The sequence below is a fragment of the Mustelus asterias genome, chromosome 8 (genome assembly GCF_964213995.1).
Source record: "Mustelus asterias chromosome 8, sMusAst1.hap1.1, whole genome shotgun sequence".
In the NCBI taxonomy this organism is placed as follows: Eukaryota; Metazoa; Chordata; class Chondrichthyes; order Carcharhiniformes; family Triakidae; genus Mustelus; species Mustelus asterias.
The window spans coordinates 820,816-842,575 of NC_135808.1; the positions used below are offsets into that span (position 1 = coordinate 820,816).

The following is a 21,760-nucleotide window of genomic DNA, read 5'->3' on the forward strand; positions in this document are numbered from 1 at the left end:
CCATGCCTTACCCCAAAGCCAATTTCCGGCACTAAGGCACGGGATGATGGTGGGGGAGGGGACCGGATTCCTGCTTGGGGTTAATTCTCCTCCCTGGTAAACAATGCTGACTTTGACCATATCGGGACGTTGCGTTGTTAAGGGCGGCAAACGTCGGATTGTTCCGAGGAGCTTCTGTACTCTCGATGGTTCAGATCCACACCAATGAATGCTGGAAATTGGCCCTCCACGTATGAAGGTATAACAGAAGCTGGCCACTCCATTGTGGGCTGCAGGGTTGCCTGTGAAGTATGCCTGCTGAACACTATAAAAGAGAATGCTACTCGGGGCAGTTTGCATGTGAAAGGTAGCTTATTGCAAACAAGAGTACTCCGATCCTGCAATTCCCCCACCCGCCCCCCCAAACAATCAGAACCGCAGGCACTTTGCAAAGTCCAAGCTGTACGAGCGACAGAAGTCAAGTGTATCCTCCCATGAGACTCCACCAAGTGACGCGAGCTTGCCGCTCACTCAGCTGCCAGTTAAAATACTCCACCAAACAGGAATCGTTTCAAAGGCAAGTCGGCGATTCAGCGTGACTCCCAGACATTAAGACGATTGAGGAAAAGGCCGGTCGGCAGAGCAGAACGAGATGACTGACACTCTCACCCAGCTGTGGAAAATAATAAAAAAGCAGAATTGGGAAGACAGAGGTCTTGGGAAGACCGAGTTGCTGTTACGTGCAGCCACAGTGAAACTCCGCCGAGGCCTCCTTCATCGCCGTGTAGTTGCAGCCGACGCAGGCCACATGGTACCAGGCGTCGCAGTCATCGCACTGCACCCACTCCACCGTGTCCTCCTGGGGGAGCTGGCACCGCTCAGCGGCACACTGCTCCGCCGTGTACAGCGTGTGGGTGAAGACTTTGCACATGACCTCCGACCCCAGCGGGATGGCACCCAGCGGATGTTTCCGGGGTCGCCCTCGCTTCTTCCTGAAAGGGAACCACAACAATCAGTCGGTGTGCGGCGGGGGTGATTCCTACCCCCTTTTCAGAACCGTGATTCACAGCATCGTTTTATAGGATTTACATTTGTATTTGGAAATATTAGAAAAGAGGTACAGTTAAACTGTGTGTGTAAGGAAGGGTAAACCTATAGTTAGATTCATGCTGGACAAAGGTGTTTGTACGTTTGGGGTGTTGGCTCAGTTCCAAGTGTGCTTCTATTGTGTTTAGAGGGGGCTACAGTGTGGAAAGTAAATGGGTTGGCCTCTTTTAAGGTCAAACCAAATAAACAAAGTCAAATTAAACCAGGACAAAGTAAAAGGGGCAGCTCCCCAAAAGGAGGGGGAACAGCCCGAACAAAAATCAAAGTACAAAGGAAACTTAAAAACATCAAATTAAAATGTGATTATTAGGGTCGATAACGCACTCCAACCCCTGTGGTGCCCAACGGGCGCGGAAGGCGTCACCCGTGCCCGTGGACACCGCATGCTCCCTCTCCAGGGACACCCGGCCGCGAATGTAGCCGCGGTAGAGGGGCAGACAGTCAGGATGGACGGCCCCCTCGATCGCCCGCTGCCTGGACCGGTAAATGGCGCGTTTCGCCAGGCCCAGGTTCACGAGGAGGTCGCCATCCCGACCCTCCCCTCTCCGCACCGGGTGTCCGTAGATCAGGAGCGTGGGACTGAAGTGCAAACAGAACATCAATAAAAGGCTTTTGAGGAAAACATAAAGGGAGTGCAGCCTAAGACACACAACATAGACATGGTCCACGGGCTCCACAAGGCCACAGAAAGGGCAAACTTCGGAGCCCGTGAACCAGTGAATCCTACGGTTGTGTGGAACTGCTGCATGCATCACCCTCCACCCCAGGTCCCCGATGTAATTGGGGGAGACCCCTCCGTAGAGGGACCTCCGCTGGGGACCTCCGCAGCCCGACGGCAACAAGGCCCGCCAAGGTGTATCTGGGCGACAGGCGAGGATGCGGTAGTGGAAGGTGTGCAGCAGCAGCCCGCACAGGAAGCGCCTCCGCGCGGTAGAAAAAGGCACCGAGGACATTTCCGCGAGGCAGCTCATGCTGTGGGGCACCTCACCCGAGCAGGGGGGTTGAGGCTTTGGGCCAATGTGGAATTCTGTCCGAGCAGGGGAACGCTCGGATCCCACCGCACGCATGCGCCGCCTCAAGATAGTGTGCACTTTTGGGGACCGAGCACGGCTGTCCTAAGATCTTGGATGGCTTTGGCCGCGCGCCGGACGGCCACCCCCGCGCGCTCAGCCAGCACACGGGGGCTCATCCAGCCAACCCGCCCCTCCGCCATCCAGCACGTCCCCGATCCTGGTCACCCCGGCGTCCACAGCCCCCCTCTCCGCCAGCCACCTGAAGTCATACGGCTGGAGGAGCAGAAGCACGCCCCAGTTCGATATGCAGGAGCTGCACGTCATAATTCAGGCCGTGCCACTGGCGGAAGAAATACGTCGCCATGGCACACCATCGTGGAGGGGGCTCAACGTAAAGGTACCTCTGCAGGGCCCGGAGGCGGAAGGTCGCTATCTGAGTGCAAAGGCACACCAGACCTCGTCCACCCTCCCCAAGCGGGAGATGCAGAACCGCAGCAGGGACCCAGTGCAGTCAATTGTCCCAAAAGAACCGCACGAGGGTTCTCTGGATCTTGGCGACAAAACCAGGGGGAGGGGGTCAAAGGGACCAGCCGGTACCACAGCATGGAGGCGACCAGCTGGTTTATGGCGAGAACTCGCACCCTGATTAAATGGGTTGGCAGAAGCATAAAGTTATTCCTTAGCAACCAGAGGCACCTTTAGAGTAGGAAGGCTATTAGTTTAGTTATTAGTTGGGGCAACACAGTGGCCACAGTGGTTAGCACTGCCGCCTCACAGCGCCAGGGACCCAGGTTCAATTCAGGCTTGGGTCACTGTGTGGAGTTTGCACATTCTCCCCATGTCTGCGTGGGTTTCCTCCAGGTGCTCTGGTTTCCTCCCATAGTCCAAAAAACTGCTTAGGTGCATTAGCCATGCTAAATTCTCCCAAACAGGTGCTGGAGTGTGGCAACTAGGGGATTTTCACAGTAACTTCATTGCAGTGTGAATGTAAGCCTACTTCGGAGACTAATAAACACACTTTTTAAACTGTATATATTTCAGTCAGAGATAGGACGTCAGGGAGTGAACATCTCTCAGCTTTGCCAGAATACAGGCTGGACAGGTCAAGAGGGCCACAAAAAAGCAGACTTTCTAAAGAACCAGATAAAGTCCAGACAACCAGGAAATTGGGACAAAAAGAATATCTTGGGAGGATTGAAGTTAAGGGAAAAGAGACCAAAACGTTGTACTGTATAGGAGAATTCAATGGAAAAGTAGAAAAGGGTTCTGAGTTAAAGAGACAGCTACAGTAACCAAATTTACAGAGGGAAAGCAAGGCTTCAGAGGTAAACCTAAAGTTTGGTGCCATCTTAATATAGTCTGGGAATCGATTGTTAAATCAATTGTGAAGAGTTTGCATAATAGTCAAGACAAAGGAATCCTGAAGGGAGAGGTGTAAAACCTGAAAGCAAAACCATGATGGAAGCAGCAGAGGGAAAGCTTTGTTAAATTGCTCTTACAGGGAACTGAAACAGGTTCAATGGACCCAATGGCCTATTTCTATAGAATCATAACCATTCTATGATTGGAAGTCAATTTTGAACGCTCCATTTTAATGCAGTTCTGTTCATTCAACCATTCATCCCTCACATCTGTGGTGATTCTTTGTTAAGAGTAATACAAAACTAATCCCACTGTCCCGCTCCTTCCCCAGAGAGCTGTTTAACTGCTTCAGCAGCTTATCTCCTTGCACTTTAAATAGGAGGAACACTGCCTATCTCAACTACTCACTGTGGTCTCGCGCTCCCTGTTCTCGTGAATAAAGACATCTCTGTACTTCTCTCCACTCCCGTTACTGACTACCCCAAGTCAATTTACACCTTCAGTGATTACACCACCACCAACGTATTCCCTGATCCACCCAATTCAAACCCTTCTCAAGTCTTAAAAAGAAACTTTTGATTAAATCGCTGCTCAGCTTTCTTCGCTCCAGTGAAAATTGTTCCAGCATCTCCCTTCTCCGATCTTAACCAGCGTTCCTCGTCTCTGGCCTCTCTCCGGACAGTGTCGACAACACACAAAGGCTACAAGGCCTTCTGTAAACAGGCAGCCAAAACTGCACAATCCTCCATCCACAGCCCAATCCTTGTCCAGTGCAAATATAAAGCTACCACTTTAGTTTTGAATTCTGTGTCCGTTTATAAAACTCAAATGCCAGTGATGGCTGTCTGGTAGTCTAAAACTAGGTTTTGCTGTACATGAAGAACAAACATTTACCTTGATGAAAGGCACCAAAACTGTCACAGAAAATACACACCACAGGAAACCATTCAAGCTGCTGCTTATTCTCCCATCTTTCCTCATCTAAATCTTTTACCATAATCCTTCATTCCCTTCGCCTTCTTGTCCTCATCTAGTTTTCCCCTCAAAGCATCTTTGAAGTTTCATAGAATTCCTAAAGTGCAGAAGGAGGCCATTCAGCCCATCGAGCCAGCACTGACAACAATCCCACCCTTGCAACTTCACGTATTTACCCTGCTAATCCCCCTGACATTAAGGGGCAATTTGACATGGCCAATCCACCTAACCTGCACATCTTTGGAATGTGGGTGGAAACCAGAACACCCGGAGGAAACCCACACAGACACGGGAAGAGCATGCAAACTCCACACAGTCAGAGGCTGGAATTGAACCTGGGTCCCTGGCAGTGAGAGGCAGCAGTGCTAGCCACTGTGTCACCATACACTCCCACCACTCCCTGCTGTAGCATGCTCCAGATTCTCGTCACTCTCTGGGTAAAGGGAAGTTTCACTTCAATACAAGATACTAGAACTCAGCGATGGTAAACAGCCTAGTTTCACGCATAGCGAGACCGCGACGATTTAAACACAGGGAATGGACCCAGGAACTCACCCAGTGGGTGTGATGTGTGCATTGGCCATCGAGTCTGGCAGGACCTGTCCTTCCTGCTCCACTTTATGCCTCTTGAGAGTCGGCTTTTGGTCGGGAGAGAGCGCCCGGACTCCCAAAGTCAAATGTTGATACAGACCCGGATCCAGGTCCGACTCGGACTTGCAGTGCCGCCGGCCTTGCTGCACCTCCATCGAAAACCGCTGGAGTTCTTCCTCCAGCTCCAGGTCAGGGAGGACAGTGTGAACCGTCTTCCGCCGGTGCTTGGTCACTGGCCGGTCGCAAGGCCTCTTCAGGGCTGGAGCGGCGACACCGGCGCTGTTCCCGCAATGGCGGGCCCCCAGGGAGAAATGCTGGAACTTCCCCAGCACCCCGCAGGGATCGCCGCACTGACTCCTCTCCTCACCCTCCGAGTGCAGTCGAAAAAGCTGCGACCTCAGCTTGCTGATGCTCCCGATGGAGTTCAGGATCAACGTCGCCCGGGAAGCGGCAGGTGCCCTGGTGAAGCTGCGGATCCGTGCCCGCTGGGGAGACATGCACTTGTCCGTCGAGCAGACTGGCCGGAACCCGCACTGCCGCCGGACCTTGGGAATGGTTATGGCGTCAAAGTCGGCTGGGCGGACGCTGACTTTCTGGAAGAGGAAGTAGAATTCCGAGTCTTGCTGACTTGCCAAGGAGCCCTCGTGGATGTTCACAGCATCAGGGTGGCCAAACGTGACCGTATCCCCGTCAGCAAGCTCCGTCCTTTGGCCTTTGGTAATGCGAACGTCATTCACAAAAGTACCTACAACGACACAGCCGTTAGCGTGAGCTTTAGTCATACAGTCTTACAGCAGAGTCCCTTCGGCCCATCGCGTCTGTGCTGGCCATTAAGCCCCCATCTATTCTAATCCCATTATCCAGCACTCACTCCGTAGCTGTGTATCGCTGTGGTGTTCCCAGTGCTTATCTAAATGCTTCTTAAATGTTGTGAGGGTTCCCACCTCTACCACCCTTTCAGGCAGCAAGTTCCAGATTTCCATCACCCTCTGGGTGAAAATGTTTTTTTTCTCAAGATCCTCCAAATCTCCTGCCCCTTACCTTAAATCTGGTGCCCCCTGGTTATTCAGCTCTCTAAGGGGAAAGGCTTCTCCCTGTCCACCCTATCCACACTCCAATCAGGTCCCCTCTTGGTCTTCTCTGCTCCAAGAAAATCAACCCCAGCCTAACCAGCCTCGTCATAGCTGAAACTCCCCAGCCCAGGCAACGTTCTGGTGAATCTCCTCTGCACCCTCTCCAGTGCAATCACATCCTTCCTATGGAGGTGACCAGAGTTCCACACAGTACTCTAGCTGTGGCCTAACCAGCATTTTATACAGCGCCATCATAACCTCCAAGCTCTTATATTCTATACCTCAGTTAATAAAGGCAATTATCCCACATACCTTCTTAACCACCTTATCTACCTATCCTGCTGCCTTCAAGGATCTTTGGACACGCACTACAGATTTTAGGATCTCTACAGTACACAAAGGTGGTCATTCGGCCCATCGAGCCTGCACCGACCACAATCTCACCCAGGCTCTACCCCATAACTGCACGTATTTATCCTGCTAATCCCTCTGACACTAAGGGGCAATTTAGCATGGCCAATCAACCTAACCTGCACACCTTTGGACTGTGGGAGGTAACCGGGGCACCCGGAGGAAACCCACACAGACACAGGGAGAATGTCTGTGTGGAGTTTGCACAGTCACCTAAACTGGAATTGAACCCTGCTCCCTGGAGCTGTGAGACAGCAGTGCTAAGCACTGGTTGCCAGCAACACAACCCAGAAAGAACACAAGAATAATCTCAGGTGCCTGTCCTATGCCTCACAGCAAGGAAGCTCACATCTTTGTTCATTACTCTGAGGTTACAAACATCCTTTTTAATAAGTACAGTATAGTGAGGACCAGGAGCCCAAATTCATATTCAAATTCTAATGAACCATCTGTCACAAGCACTGACAGAACGCTCAGTTTTATATTCTGATCGCAGAGAAAGCACTCATATTTCTCTCCCTCAAGTGTCAGCTATATCAGGGAACAGAGTGCAATTGGCATCTGACGACCTTTACACCTTTAATCCTGTTCCCACTCTACCACGCCCTACATTAAAACTACCCGATCTATCGGATTTCTTACAACCCCCTTCCTTCTCTCGTTTAAACCATCCTTCAACCTCATCAAACAGGAGAAGGATAAAATGCTTCAGATTTGAAATTTAGAACGGAAAACGGTGGGAAACAAGATTCAGCAGGTCTGACAGCTGACTCAAGACCAGCTTCTTCCCTGCTGCCATCAGACTTTTGAATGAACTTACCTTGCATTAAGTTGACCATTCTCTACACCCTGGCTGTGACTATAACACTACATTCTGCACTCTCGTTCCTTAGAACATAGAACAGTACAGCACAGAACAGGCCCTTCAGCCCACAATGTTGTGCCGAGCTTTATCGGAAACCAAGATCAAGCTATCCCACTCCCTATCATCCTGGTGTGCTCCATGTGCCTATCCAATAACCGCTTAAATGTTCTGAAAGTGTCTGACTCCACTATCACTGCAGGCAGTCCATTCCACACCCCAACCACTCTCTGCGTAAAGAACCTACCTCTGATATCCTTCCTATATCTCCCACCATGAACCCTATAGTTATGCCCCCTTGTAATAGCTCCATCCACCCGAGGAAATAGGCTTTGAACATTCACCCTATCTATCCCCTTCATCATTTTATAAACCCCTATTAAGTCTCCCCTCAACCTCCTCCACTCCAGAGAGAACAGCCCTAGCTCCCTCAACCTCTCCTCATAAGACCTACCCTCCAAACCAGGCAGCATCCTGGTAAATCTCCTTTGCACTCTTTCCAGCGCTTCCACATCCTTCTTATAGTGAGGTGACCAGAACTGCACACAATATTCCAAATGTGGTCTCACCAAGGTCCTGTACAGTTGCAGCATAACCCCACGGCTCTTAAACTCCAACCCCCCCGTTAATAAAAGCTAACACACTATAGGCCTTCTTCACAGCTCTATCCACTTGAGTGGCACCCTTCAGAGATCTGTGGATATGGACCCCAAGATCTCTGTGTTCCTCCAGTCTTCAGAACCCTACCTTTGACCCTGGAATCCACATTTAAATTAGTCCTACCAAAATGAATCACCTCACATTTATCAGGGTTAAACTCCATCTGCCATTTTTCAGCCCAGCTTTGCATCCTATGTCTCTGTAGTCTACAACAGCCCTCCACCTCATCCACTACTCCACCAATCTTGGTGTCATCAGCAAATTTACTGATCCACCCTTCAGCCCCCTCCTCTAAGTCATTAATAAAAATCACAGAGCAGAGGACCAAGCACTGATCCCTGTGGCACTCCGCTAGCAACCTGCCTCCAGTCTGAAAATTTTCCATCCACCACCACCCTCTGTCTTCGATCAGATAGCCAGTTACCTATCCAATCGGCCAACTTTCCCTCTATCCCACACCTCCTTACTTTCATCATAAGCCGACCATGGGGGACCTTATCAAACGCCTACTAAAATCCATGTATATGACATCAACTGCCCTACCTTCATCAACACACTTAGTTACCTCCTCAAAAAATTCAATCAAATTTGTGAGGCATGACTTGCCCTTCACGAATCCGTGCTGACTATACCGAATTAATCCGCATCTTTCTAAATGGTCGTAAATCCCATCCCTAAGGACCTTTTCCATCAATTTACCAACCACCAAAGTAAGACTAACCAGTCTATAATTACCAGGGTCATTTCTATTCCCTTTCTTAAACAGAGGAACAACATTTGCCACTCTCCAGTCCTCTGGCACCATCCCCGTGGACAGTGAGGACCCAAAGATCAAAGCCAAAGGCTCTGCAATCTCATCTCTTGCCTCCCAAAGAATCCTAGGATATATTTCATCAGGCCCAGGGGACTTATCGACCTTCAGTTTATTCAAAACTGCTAGTGCATCCTCCCTCCGAACATCTACTTCCTCCAGCCTATTAGCCTGTGAAACCTTCTCTTCCTCAAAAACATGGCCCCTCTGCTTGGTGAACACTGAAGAAAAGTATTCATTCATCACCTCTCCTATCTCTTCTGACTCCATACACAAGTTCCCACTACTGTCCTTGGCCGGCCCTAACCTCACCCTGGTCATTCTTTTATTCCTCACATAAGAGTAAAAAGCCTTGGGGTTTTCCTTGATCCGACCCACCGAGGACTTCTCATGCCCCTTCCTCAGCTCATTCCTTGCTAACTTGTAACCCTCAATCAAGCCATCTGAACCTTGTTTCCTCATCCCTACATAAGCTTCCCTCTTCCTTTTTGCAAGACATTCCACCTCTTTCGTGAACCATGGTTCCCTCACTCGGCCATTTCCTTCCTGCCTGACAGGGGCATACCTATCAAGGACACACAGCATTTGTTCCTTGAAAAAGTTCCACTTTTCATTAGTGCCTTTCCCTGACAGTTTCTGTTCCCATCTTATGCCCCCTAATTCTTGCCTAATCACATCATAATTACCTCTCCCCCAATTATAAACCTTGCCCTGCCGTACGGCCCTATCCCTCTCCATTGCAATAACAAAAGACACCGAATTGTGGTCACTATCTCCAAAGTGCTCTCCCACAACCAAATCTAACACTTGGCCCGGTTCATTTCCCACTACCAAGTCCAATGTGGCCCCACCTCTTGTCGGCCTATCCACATATTGTGTCAGGAAACCCTCCTGCACACACTGCACAAAAACTGCCCCATCCGAACTATTCGACCTATAAAGGTTCCAATCAATATTTGGAAAGTTAAAGTCACCCATGACAACTACCCTGTGACCCCCACACCTATCCATAATCTGCTTAGCAATTTCTTCCTCCACATCTCTATTACTATTTGGGGGCCTATAGTAAACTCCTAACAACGTGACCGCTCCTTTCCTTCTTTATGACCAGTATGTTTTGTCTGTACAGCGTGCAAGAAACAATACTTTTTATTGTATACTAATACGTGACAATAATAAATCAAAATCATAACCCAGCCCAATACATCCTGTGAAGTTGTACGAACTAAGGAATAGCATGATGGGAAAATTGGTCAACTATTTGGTACAATACAAAAACGGCTGACCAAAGCCATTTCAAAATGCCAGACCCCTGTAAGACTTAATAAGGCTGACTCCGCATAACTTAAGACATGAATAAGAACAGAGAAGGTCAAGCTATGCCCGACCTCGGGAAGGCCTGATAAGATTGACTCCTCATAAACCTAGGGCTGTATGAATAAGACAAGATAAGGTCAGAGATGAAGGAGTCACAGACCATCTTCTGTTACATCAAAGGACAAGATAAGGGTATGAATGTTGAGACAAAGAGTTCTAGGAGGTGAGCAAGTTGTGCCATGATTAATGACATTGCTTATGATTCTATTACTGATCAAATTCCTGAATACGCTCTGGTCACACAAACTGATAATGATTATGTATAAATACTGAACTCATTCTTTGTGTAATTGCGGACTTGAAGAGGAATTAGCAAGTTGTACCAACTGCTCTCTGAATTCAAGTTTTCAGCCAAAGCTGCATGCAGTCTTTCATAAATAAATACTAGTTGTTTTGTTGGAACGAACTTTGTTGAGGTTTTTCTATCACAGTCAAGAAGCAGGAAAGTTTCCACTTCAACAATCCAACCAATCACCCCCCAATCCACTTGGCAATAAACCCCCGACCCTTCTCATTCCCCCTCCCAATTCCCCAGGAATTCCCCTCCATCTCCCCCCCCAACCCCACATTTTCCCAGTAACACCCCCCCGCCACCCAATTCACCAGTAACCACCCCCCGCCACCCAATTCCCCAGTAAACCCCCACCACCCAACTCCCCAGTAAACCCCCACCACCCAACTCCCCAGTAACCCCCCCGCCACCCAATTCCCCAGTAAACCCCCCCACCACCCAAATCCCCAGTAACCCCCCTATCCAAATCCCCAGTAAACCCCCACCACCCAACTCCCCCACCCCCCCAATTCCAGTAAACCCCCCCAAACCCCCAGTAAACCCTCCCCACCACCGTCCCAACTCCCCAGTAACCCCAACTCCCCAGTAACCCCCCCCCACCCCCCAATTCCCCAGTAACCCGCCCACCCCCCCAATTCCACAGTAAGCCCCTCATCCCCCAGTAAACCCCCCCAACCCCCAAGTAAACCCCCCCCACCCCCCAGTAACACCCCCACCCCCTCAGTAAACCTCCCACCCGCCAGTAAAACCCCCTACCCGCCAATTCCCCGGTAACCCCATCCCACCCCCCAGTAAAACCCCCCAATTCCCCGGTAACCCCGTCCCACCTCCCCAATTCCCCAGTGACCCCCCCAACCCCTAATTCCCCAGTAACTCCCCCACCGCCCCAATTCCCCAGTCAAACCCCCAAACCCCAGTAACACCTCCACCCCACCCCCCAATTCCCCAGTAACCCCCTCACCTCCCCAATTCCCCAGTAACCCCCCACCACCACAGTAAACACCCCCAACTAAACCCTCCCACACCCCCAATTCCACAGTAAACCCCCACCCCCAATTCCCCAGTAAACCCCCCCCACACCTCCCAGTAAACGCCCCCCCACACCCCCCAGTAACCCCCCCACACCCCCCAGTAAATCCCACCCACACCCCCCAGTAAACTCCCACCCACACCCCCCAGTAAACTCCCACCCCAGACCCCCCCTGTAAACCCCGCCCCACACACCCCCCAGTAAACCCCCCCCACCCCCCCCCCCACACACCCACCAGTAAACCCCCCCCACACACCCACCAGTAAATCCCCCCCCACACACCCACCAGTAAACACCCCCCACACCCACCAGTAAATCCCCCCCACAACCCCCAGTAAAACCCCCACACCCACCAGCAAACCCCCCCCACAACCCCCAGCAAACCCCCCCCACAACCCCCAGCAAACCCCCGCCCACAACCCCCAGCAAACCCCCGCCCACAACCCCCAGCAAACCCCCGCCCACAACCCCCAGCAAACCCCCGCCCACAACCCCCAGTAAACCCCCGCCCACAACCCCCAGTAAACCCTCGCCCACAACCCCCAGTAAACCCCCCCCACAACCCCCAGTAAACCCCCGCCCACAACCCCCGCCCCCATCCCCCAGTAAACCCCCGCCCCCACATCCTCCAGTAAAGCCCCCCCTGACACACCCCCCCAGTTATACCCCCTCACACCCTAGTAAACCCCCCCCAGTGAAAGCCCCCCCACACCCCCCAGTAAAGCCCCCCCCACACCCCCCAGTAAATCCCCCCCACTCCCCCCAGTAAACCCCCCCCACTCCCCCCAGTAAACCCCCCCACACAACCCCCAGTAAACCCCCGCCCACACCCCCCAGTAAACACCCCCCCACAACCCCCAGTAAACCCACGCCCACAACCCCCAGTAAACTCACGCCCCCACACCCCCCATTAAACCAACCCCACACCCCCCAGTAAACCAACCCCACACCCCCCAGTAAACCAACCCCACACCCCCCAGTAAACCAACCCCACACCCCCCAGTAAACCAACCCCACACCCCCCAGTAAACCAACCCCACACCCCCCAGTAAACCAACCCCACACCCCCCAGTAAACCAACCCCACACCCCCCAGTAAACCAACCCCACACCCCCCAGTAAACCAACCCCACACCCCCCAGTAAACCAACCCCACACCCCCCAGTAAACCAACCCCACACCCCCCAGTAAACCAACCCCACACCCCCCAGTAAACCAACCCCACACCCCCCAGTAAACCAACCCCACACCCCCCAGTAAACCAACCCCACACCCCCCAGTAAACCAACCCCACACCCCCCAGTAAACCAACCCCACACCCCCCAGTAAACCAACCCCACACCCCCCAGTAAACCAACCCCACACCCCCCAGTAAACCAACCCCACACCCCCCAGTAAACCAACCCCACACCCCCCAGTAAACCAACCCCCCACCCCTCCCAGTAAACCCCCCCCCCACACCCCAGTAAACCCCCCCCCCCACACCCCAGTAAACCCCCCCCCCACACCCCAGTAAACCCGTCCCACCCCCCAGTATAACCCACCCCAACCCACCAGTAAACCCCCCCCAGCCCCCAGCAAACCATCCCAGGCCCCAATAAAACCCAAACCCCACCAATTCCCCAATAACCCCCCAACACCCAATTCCCCACTAGCCCCCCAACACCCAATGCCCCAGTAACCCCCCCACCCCGCCAATTCCCCAGTAAACACCCCCAACTAAACCCTCCCACACATCCAATTCCACAGTAACCCCCCCCCCACAATCCCCAGTAAACACCCCCCTCACAACCCCCAGTAAACCCCCCCCCACCCCCCCCAGTAAAACCCCCCGTCCCATCCCCCCCAGTAAAACCCCCCGTCCCACCCCCCCCAGTAAAACCCCCCGTCCCACCCCCCCCAGTAAAACCCCCCGTCCCACCCCCCCCCAGTAAAACCCCCCGTCCCACCCCCCCCCAGTAAAACCCCCCGTCCCACCCCCCCCCAGTAAAACCCCCCGTCCCACCCCCCCCCCAGTAAAACCCCCCGTCCCACCCCCCCCAGTAAAACCCCTCGTCCCACCCCCCCAGTAAACTCCCCGACCCACCCCCCAGTAAACCCCCCGTCCCACCCCCCAGTATAACCTGCCTGACCCCCCAGTAAAACCCCCCCCAACCCACCAGTAAACCCCCCCAGCCCCCAATAAACCCCAACCCCCCCCAATTCCCCAGTAACCCCCCAATTCCACAGTAAACACCCCCAACTAAACCCTCCCACACCCCCAATTCCACAGTAACCCCCCCACCCCGCCAATTCCCCAGAAACCCCCCCAATTCCCCAGTAAACCCCCCCCACACCCCCCCAGTAAACTCCCCCCACACCCCCCCAGTAAACTCCCCCCACACCCCCCCAGTAAACTCCCCCCACACCCCCCCAGTAAACTCCCCCCACACCCCCCCAGTAAACTCCCCCCACACCCCCCCAGTAAACTCCCCCCACACCCCCCCAGTAAACTCCCCCCACACCCCCCCAGTAAACTCCCCCCACACACCCCCAGTAAACTCCCCCCACACACCCCCAGTAAACTCCCCCCACACACCCCCAGTAAACTCCCCCCACACACCCCCAGTAAACTCCCCCCACACACCCCCAGTAAACTCCCCCCCACACCCCCCAGTAAACTCCCCCCCCACACCCCCCAGTAAACTCCCCCCCCCCACACCCCCCAGTAAACCCCCAATTCCACAGTAACCCCCCCAATTCCACAGTAAGCCCCTCATCCCCCAGCAAACCCCCCCAACCCCCCATCCCCCGGTAAACCCCCCCCCACTCCCCGATAAACACCCCCCAATTCCCCGGTAAACACCCCCCAATTCCCAGTAACCCCCCCACCCCCCAATTCCCCAGTAAACCCCCCCCCAAAGACCCTCACCGTTGGTGCTCCTGTCCACGATGTGCACCCTCCACTCCCCGGCCGGCCCCCGCTCGGCCTGCAGCTCGGCGTGCACCCGGGAGATGAGCTCCTCGGCCCGGTCGCCCGAGCTCAGGCACAGGTCGGTCAGGTCGGGCCGGCGGCCCAGGCGGAAGGTGCAGCGCTGGCCGGTGGGCAGGAAGGTGTAGAGGTCGCGGGCGGGGGGCTGCCCGCTCCCGGGGTTAGGGTTGGGGTTGGGTCCGGGGCCGATGCGGAGCAGCTGCAGGCAGGGCTGCACCTCCGACAGCATCGTCCCCGCCAGCTTCCGTCATCAAAAACTGCGTTCCTGTGGGGAAGGGTCCGATTGTTGCGTCATCAAAAACTGCGCTCCTGTGAGGAAGGGTCCGATTGTTACGTCATCAAAACTCGAGCTCCTGCCATGGGCAAGGGTCCGATTGAAACGTCATCAAAACCCGAGCTCCTGCCGTGGGGAAGGGTCCGGCCGTTACGTCATCAAAACTCGAGCTCCTGCCATGGGCAAGGGTCCGATTGTAACGTCATCAAAACCCGAGCTCCTGCCGTGAGGAAGGGTCCGGCTGTTTTGTCTCGAGCTCCGGCCGTTGCGGTGCTCCGGCAACTCGCGCCTCTCGAGCCACCAGAGCAACAGCTGACTGCGCGAGGCGAGCCCCACTTCCTCTGCCCTTGTTTACAGGAAGCGCCTTTGAAAATTGGCGCGCGCTGGAGCGGCGTCTTTCTGAGCTCGCGAGATTTCCGGCTGGCGTCCGACCACTGCGCGCGTGCGCCCCCAGCCCTCCGGGGCCTGCGTACTGCGCAGTGAAGCCGCTTTCTAGGCCAGTGTGTGCGGCCATCTTTGATACAGGCACCCGCCTTCCTGGGAGGAGGGACATATATGCCAGGCACAGCTGTCAGAGCAGCTCACACAAAGATGTCAGGCTCTGACCAAAGTTCAGCAAGCTGAAACCTTCACTATTTGTTTTTTTCTTTCTCCAGTATTTCCAGCATTCTCTGTTTTTATTTGATATTTCCAGCCATCACTTGATGAGACTGTGGAAGTAGAGGTAACAATTAGTCGACAGAGTCCAAAGGTCCAATCATTTCTGCTGAATAAGCTGATCTCTATCAAGGAGGCAATGGAAACAGAAAGTGCTGAAAAGTCTCTGCAGATCTGGAGAGGGAAACAGTGCGAATGTTTTGAGTCTAGTCATCAAGTTGTTACAGCACAGAAGGCCATTCAGCCCATCATGGTTGCACCAGCTCTCCAAATGACTGTAATGTCACTGGACTAGCAATCCAGAGGCCGAGTCTAATGCTCCTGGTTCACAGGTTCAAATCCCACCAGGAATTTCAATAAATATCTGGAATATAAACCTAGTCTCACTATCAGAAACCTAGAAAATTGGGAGCAGGAGTAGGCCATTCAGCCCTTTAAGCCATCATACTACATGATCATGGCTGATCCTCCATCTCAATTTCATACTCCTATGTTCTCCCTCTATCTCTTGACTGAGTCTAGAAATCTATCGAGTTCCTTAAATGCATTCAGTGACTTGGCCTCCACAGCTTTCTGTGGTAGAAAGTTCCACAGGTTCACCATCCTCTGACTGAAGACATTTCTCCTCACCTCAGTTCTAGATGGTCTTCCCCATATCCTGAGACTATGAGCCCTTGTTCACAGAGGAAGCAACATCTCTGTACCCAGTCTGTCCAGCCCTGTCATAATTTTCTAAATGTTTCAATGAGATCCCCTTTTAAGCTTCTAAATTCCAGTGAATACAGGCCCAGTCAATATAACCTTTCCTCATATGTCAATCCTGCCATCCCAGGAATCAGTCTGGTGAATGTTGATGGCACTCCCTCTATGATAAGCATATCCTTCCTCAGATAAGGAGACCAAAACTGCACGCAATATTCCAAGTGTGGTCTCACCAGGGCTCACCTCAGCTAGAGTAAGACATCCTTGCTCCTGTACTCAGTCTTCTTGTAATTAAGGTCAACATGCCTTTAGCCTTCCGAATTGCTTGTGGTACCTGCAAGCTTGTTTTCAGGGACTGGTGTACAAGGACACAGGTCCCTTTGTACATCAACATTTCCCAGTCTATCACTATTTGAATAATACTCTGCCATCTGAAGTAGATTCTATGATAACCATAGATCCCTTCACCTAACAAGGATCCACCTACCTCCGCCTTGAAGATATTCAGGGGCCAAGAGTTCCAAAGTCAAACAGGAAGTATCAAGGTGCTTTCAAAATGTAGATACTGTTGAAATGCAGGAAGTGCGAAAGCCAATTTGCACTCATGATGGCACAATTGTTGTGGTGCATTGCGTCTGTACCGGCTCTCCAGGTGAGCATCATGACTTAGTGCTATTCACCTGCCTTTTCCCCCGTACCCCTGCATATTGTTTCTGGCACATCCTGCATTTGGGGAGGTGGTGGCAGTAGTATCACCAATAGACTAGAATCCAGAGACCCAGGGTAATGCTTTGGGAACCTGGGTTCACATCCTATCATGGCAGATACTGAAATTTGAATTCATAAACATCTGGAATAAAATCTAATGATGACCATGTATCGACTGTTGTAAAAACCTGTCTGGTTCACTAATGTCCTTTAGGGAAGGAAACATGCCATCCTTACCTGGTCTGGCCTATATGTGACTCCAGACCCACAGCAATGTATTGACTCTCAAATGCCCTCTGAAATGAAAGATAGTTAGGGATGGGCAATAAATGCTGGGCCCAGCCAGTGACGCCCACATCCATAAACTGAATTTAAAAAATTATTTCAGCTCCATCTCACTTTTAAATAACCACCATGTTTCTCACATCACAACCTGGCGGCACACTGGAACAGTGGTTATCACTGTTGCCTCACAACGCCAGGGACCTGGGTTCAATTCCGGCCTCGGGTCACTGTCTGTGTGGAGTTTGCACATTTTCCCCGAGTCTGCATGTGTTTCCTCCGAGTGCTCCGGTTTCCACCCGCAGCCCAAAGATGTGTGGGTGAGGTGGATTGGCCATGCTAAATTACCCCTTAGCGTCAGGGGGATTAGCAGGGTGAATAGGTAGGGTTACGTGGATAGGACCTGGGTGGGATTGTTGTTGATGGATCGAATGGCCTCCTTCTGTACTGTAGGGATTCTATGATTCCCTTTGATTCAATTCAGAATTAAAAGTGTATAGGATGGGCTGTAAAGTCCTTTGAGGGGTCTGCTAGAGGTATTTAGCAGCCCATTGCTTTCATTACCACCTAACCCAATCAGTGTGTTGGCTGCTCATTCTGGCCGGAAGGGAGAGGGTGTGACACCCAGTGCAGAGCTGGCTGCCCGGATTGTTGATACTGGGACACTCCGGCTTGGCGCTCAGCAGCGGCGGGAGGACAGGGATGGCGGAGCCGGGGAGAGAGCAGCCGGCCTCGGGGAGGGGACTGCAGCCTGTCCCGGGGAGAGAGCAGCCGGCCTCCGGGAGGGGACTGCAGCCGGTCCCGGGGAGAGGACTGCAGCCGGCCTCGGGGAGGGGACTGCAGCCTGTCCCGGGGAGAGAGCAGCCGGCCTCGGGGAGGGGACTGCAGCCGGCCTCGGGGAGAGGACTGCAGCCTGTCCCGGGGAGGGGACAGCAGCCGGTCCCGGGGAGGGGACAGCAGCCGGTCCCGGGGAGGGGACTGCAGCCGGTCCCGGGGAGGGGACTGCAGCCGGTCCCGGGGAGGGGACTGCATCCACCGGCAGCCTTTTGCAGCAGACAGAGCGGTAAATATAATTATCAATAAAAATCAAATCTGGGATTGGGATAGAGGAAAGACCCTGATTATACATAAACCCCTATAGATCCCTGATTATACATAAACCCCTATAGATCCCTGATTATACATAAACCCCTATAGATCCCTGATTATACATAAACCCCTATAGATCCCTGATTATACATAAACCCCTATAGATCCCTGATTATACATAAACCCCTATAGATCCCTGATTATATATAAATCCCTACAGATCCCTGATTATATATAAACCCCTATAGATCCCTGATTATGTATAAACCCTATAGATCCCTGATTATAATATAAACCCCTACAGATCCCTGATTATATATAAACCCCTATAGATCCCTGATTATGTATAAACCCTATAGATCCCTGATTATGTATAAACCCTATAGATCCCTGATTATAATATAAACCCCCATAGATCCCTGATTATATATAACCCCTATAGATCCCTGATTATATATAAACCCCCGTAGATCCCTGATTATATATAACCCCTATAGATCCCTGATTATATATAAACCCCATATAGATCCCTGATTATAACCACGATAGATCCCTGATATATATATAAACCCTATAGATCACTTATATATATAACCCCTGTAGATCCCTGATATAAACCCCTATAGATCCCTGATATATATATAAACCCTATAGATCACACACACACACATATATGAACCCCTATAGATTCCATATATATAACCCCTATAAATTCCTGATGTATGTAAACCCCTATAGATCCCTGATATATATATATATACATAAATACACACACACATATATACACATCCCTAATGATCCATGGTGTATATATAAATCCATATAGATCCCTGATATATATAAACTCCTATAGATCACGGATATATATATAAACCCCTATAGATCACTGATATATATATAAACCCCTATAGATCACTGATATATATATAAATAAACCTCTATAGATCCCTGATTGATATGTATATGTATATATAAACCCCTATAAATCCCTGATGTATATATATCCCAGATAAAGCATACTATACATAGAGAAAGAAAGGAGAGGGTGCAGAATGTAGTGGTACATCATAGCTAGGGTGCAGAGAAAGATCAACTTAATATAAGGTAGGTCCACAATATAAGGTAGATGTTGCCCTCGATGTAGGGGGTTTAAATCTACACATATTGAGTGTGCATTTGCTTATCTATGTTATGGATATATTGGCAGATGTATAGATAGATACCTGAGGCAAAGTGAGATGGGACCCCTGAGGTATAGATTTAGTGGGGGTGGATATATAGATTCCTGAGATACAGATATATGCTGTAGTTCTATAACTATCTGAGGTATAGATGTATGCAGATCCCTGAGATAGGGACATATGTGACAGCTGTCTGCCTGAGAAATGTCCGGGTTATGGATACATCCAGGGTATTCGTAGTGGATCTACAAATTTGTTGTACCTAGAAATGAGATGGAGGGAATCGTTTTAGAAATTAGACCCAGAATTTGAATATAGCCAGTTGAATAATTGTGAAAATGTTTTAGCAAAACCTGAGTTGTTGCACTGTGAACAGCTCGGGCTCCAGACTTTAGGATAGATATTGAGGCTAGAGCTTGACAGAGAGCAGCCGAGATTGACCAGGGCGTGTCTGATATGAAAGAGCACAGACAGGCATGAAGTGAGGCTTACAAAATGGGGCAGTTTTTGTTAGCTCACTTTCTCAGGAGGCTATGGAAATTTGGGATGTCCGCTACGACTCTCACCAGGTTTTACGGATGCGCCATAGAAAGCATTCTTTCTGCTTGTATCACAGCTTGGTATGGGCTCCTGCTCTGCCCAAGACCAGAAGAAACTACAAAAGGTCGTGAATGTAGCCCAATCCATCACGTAAACCAGCCTCCCATTCATTGACTCCGTCTACACTTGCTGCTGCCTCGGCAAAGCAGCCAGCATAAATAAGGACCCCACGCACCCCGGACATTCTCTCTTCTACCTTCTTCCATCGGGAAAAAGAGACAAAAGTCTGAGGTCGCGTACCAACCAAATCAAGAACAGCTTCTTCCCTGCTGCCATTAGACTTTTGAATGGACCTACCTCGCATTAAGTTGATCTTTCTCTACACCCTAGCTATGACTGTAACACTACATTCTGCACCTTCTCCTTTCCTTCTCTGAGAATGGTATGCTTTGTCTGAATAGGCTGAAAGAAACAATACTTTTCACTGCATACTAATACATGTGACAATAAATCAAATAAAAAAAACATATCAAAGATTATGGGATGGCCCAGCTGAGATGTTAATCAACATCAGACTTTGGAAAAAAAACCTTCACAACAGGGTCTCCGGATCGGAAGGAAGGAGGTATAATGACATCTTATTATTTGTAGACTCCAGCCAATAAATTATGTTTTAGGAGGATGATTTGAGCCAGAGCTGAGTGCAGGATTCAGGGATTTTGCTCTCCCAGAGACCTGTTACTGGGGTTTTTATTAACGGGACCTCTTCTATCGCCAGGAGCAGAGGGCCTGATTCCTCCGTCGCACTTTGAGGGTCGTCGCCCCACCCCACCATCTATGGACCCGGAGCCCTGGGCTGCTCTAGCCAAGGCTACCAAGGAGATCCTGGAACTGCAGCAAGAAAACAGCCGCCTGAGGGAGATGCACAGGGCGTCAAACAGGGATGACTACAGAGAGCTCACAGCGAAGGAACCAGAAAAGCTTCCCGGCAGAGCCAGGTACAGTGCGTATCCAGGGAATGGGGGTGCGTAGCCTTTTTTAACCAGGTCTGTCGGTCTTCCCCAGGTCCCCGTATCACAAAATGGCTGAAGGCACTGGATATGGCCAAGGCTATGGGCCCTGACAATATTCCAGCAATAAAAGCGAAGAAATGCAGCAGACACTGCACCATGTCAGAGTGAGGTTCCTGAGGCACATCAGACGCTATTTAACACAGAGTTAACCAGCACGGCATGAAGCATTGTCTCACGAGAGGGAAGCTTGCCATGCAGACGGCGAACTCACCTCCAGGGGGAAGCAACCGCCAGAGATGCATAGAAAGGGAAAGTTAGATAAACAGATGGGGGAGGTGGGAGTGGAGTGTTAGGCTGATGGAGTGAGTTGAAGTACAGTGGGAGGCAGCTCTTAGAATCCCTCCAGTGCAGAAGGAGTCCATCAAGTCTGCACTGACTCTCCAACAGAGCAACCCACCCAGGCCCAACCCCACATAACCCCATGTATTTACCCCGCTAATCCCCCAACCTTGCAACATTAGGGTAATTTAGCATGGCCAATCTACCGAACCAACACGTCTTTGGAGTGTGGAGGAAACCGGAGCACCCGGAGGAAACCCACAGTCTTGGGGAGAAAGTGCAAACTCCACACACTGACCCAAGCTGGGAATCGAACCTGGGTCCCTGGCGCTGTGAGGCAGCAGTGCTAACCGCGCTGCCTCATGTGGAGCATTAGCACAAGCAGAGAGCAGTTGGGCCGAATGACCTGTTTCTGTGCTGCAGATGCCATGTGTTGCTGGACAAGTTCCCTTTCACTGTGTG

At 51.4% G+C, this 21,760-nt stretch overlaps 2 protein-coding genes across 2 annotated transcripts in view; one reads left to right on the forward strand and one right to left on the reverse strand.

The window, feature by feature from the left end:
* Nucleotides 1-520: 520 nt before the first annotated feature.
* tcf19l (transcription factor 19 (SC1), like) lies at nucleotides 521-14,977 on the reverse strand. The gene is made up of 3 exons (XM_078217240.1): nucleotides 14,454-14,977; nucleotides 4,992-5,772; nucleotides 521-971 (listed from the first exon to the last, which is right to left on the reverse strand). Exons 1-3 carry the CDS (start codon nucleotides 14,740-14,742, stop codon nucleotides 716-718), a joined length of 1,326 nt encoding a protein of 441 aa, XP_078073366.1. The 5' UTR covers nucleotides 14,743-14,977; the 3' UTR covers nucleotides 521-715.
* A 2,861-nt stretch (nucleotides 14,978-17,838) lies between these two features.
* Nucleotides 17,839-21,760, forward strand: part of cchcr1 (coiled-coil alpha-helical rod protein 1) — a 36,674-nt gene continuing 32,752 nt past the window's right edge. The window contains exons 1-2 of the mRNA XM_078219051.1: nucleotides 17,839-18,199; nucleotides 20,725-20,944. Coding sequence (XP_078075177.1) covers nucleotides 17,839-18,199; nucleotides 20,725-20,944 — 581 coding nt within the window. The remainder of the gene's footprint in view (nucleotides 18,200-20,724; nucleotides 20,945-21,760) is intronic.

What these genes read in the sequence shown, in the direction of transcription:
- tcf19l (XM_078217240.1), bottom strand. Translation starts at nt 14,742, where the DNA reads ATGCTGTCGGAGGTGCAGCCCTGCCTGCAGCTGCTCCGCATCGGCCCC. An exon ending in CGTGGACAGGAGCACCAACG is followed by an intron (nt 5,773 to 14,453) that starts GTGAGGGTCTTT and finishes GTGTCGTTGTAG; the next exon opens with GTACTTTTGTGAATGACGTT. An exon ending in GCACACATCACACCCACTGG is followed by an intron (nt 972 to 4,991) that starts GTGAGTTCCTGG and finishes GTTCCCTTTCAG; the next exon opens with GAAGAAGCGAGGGCGACCCC.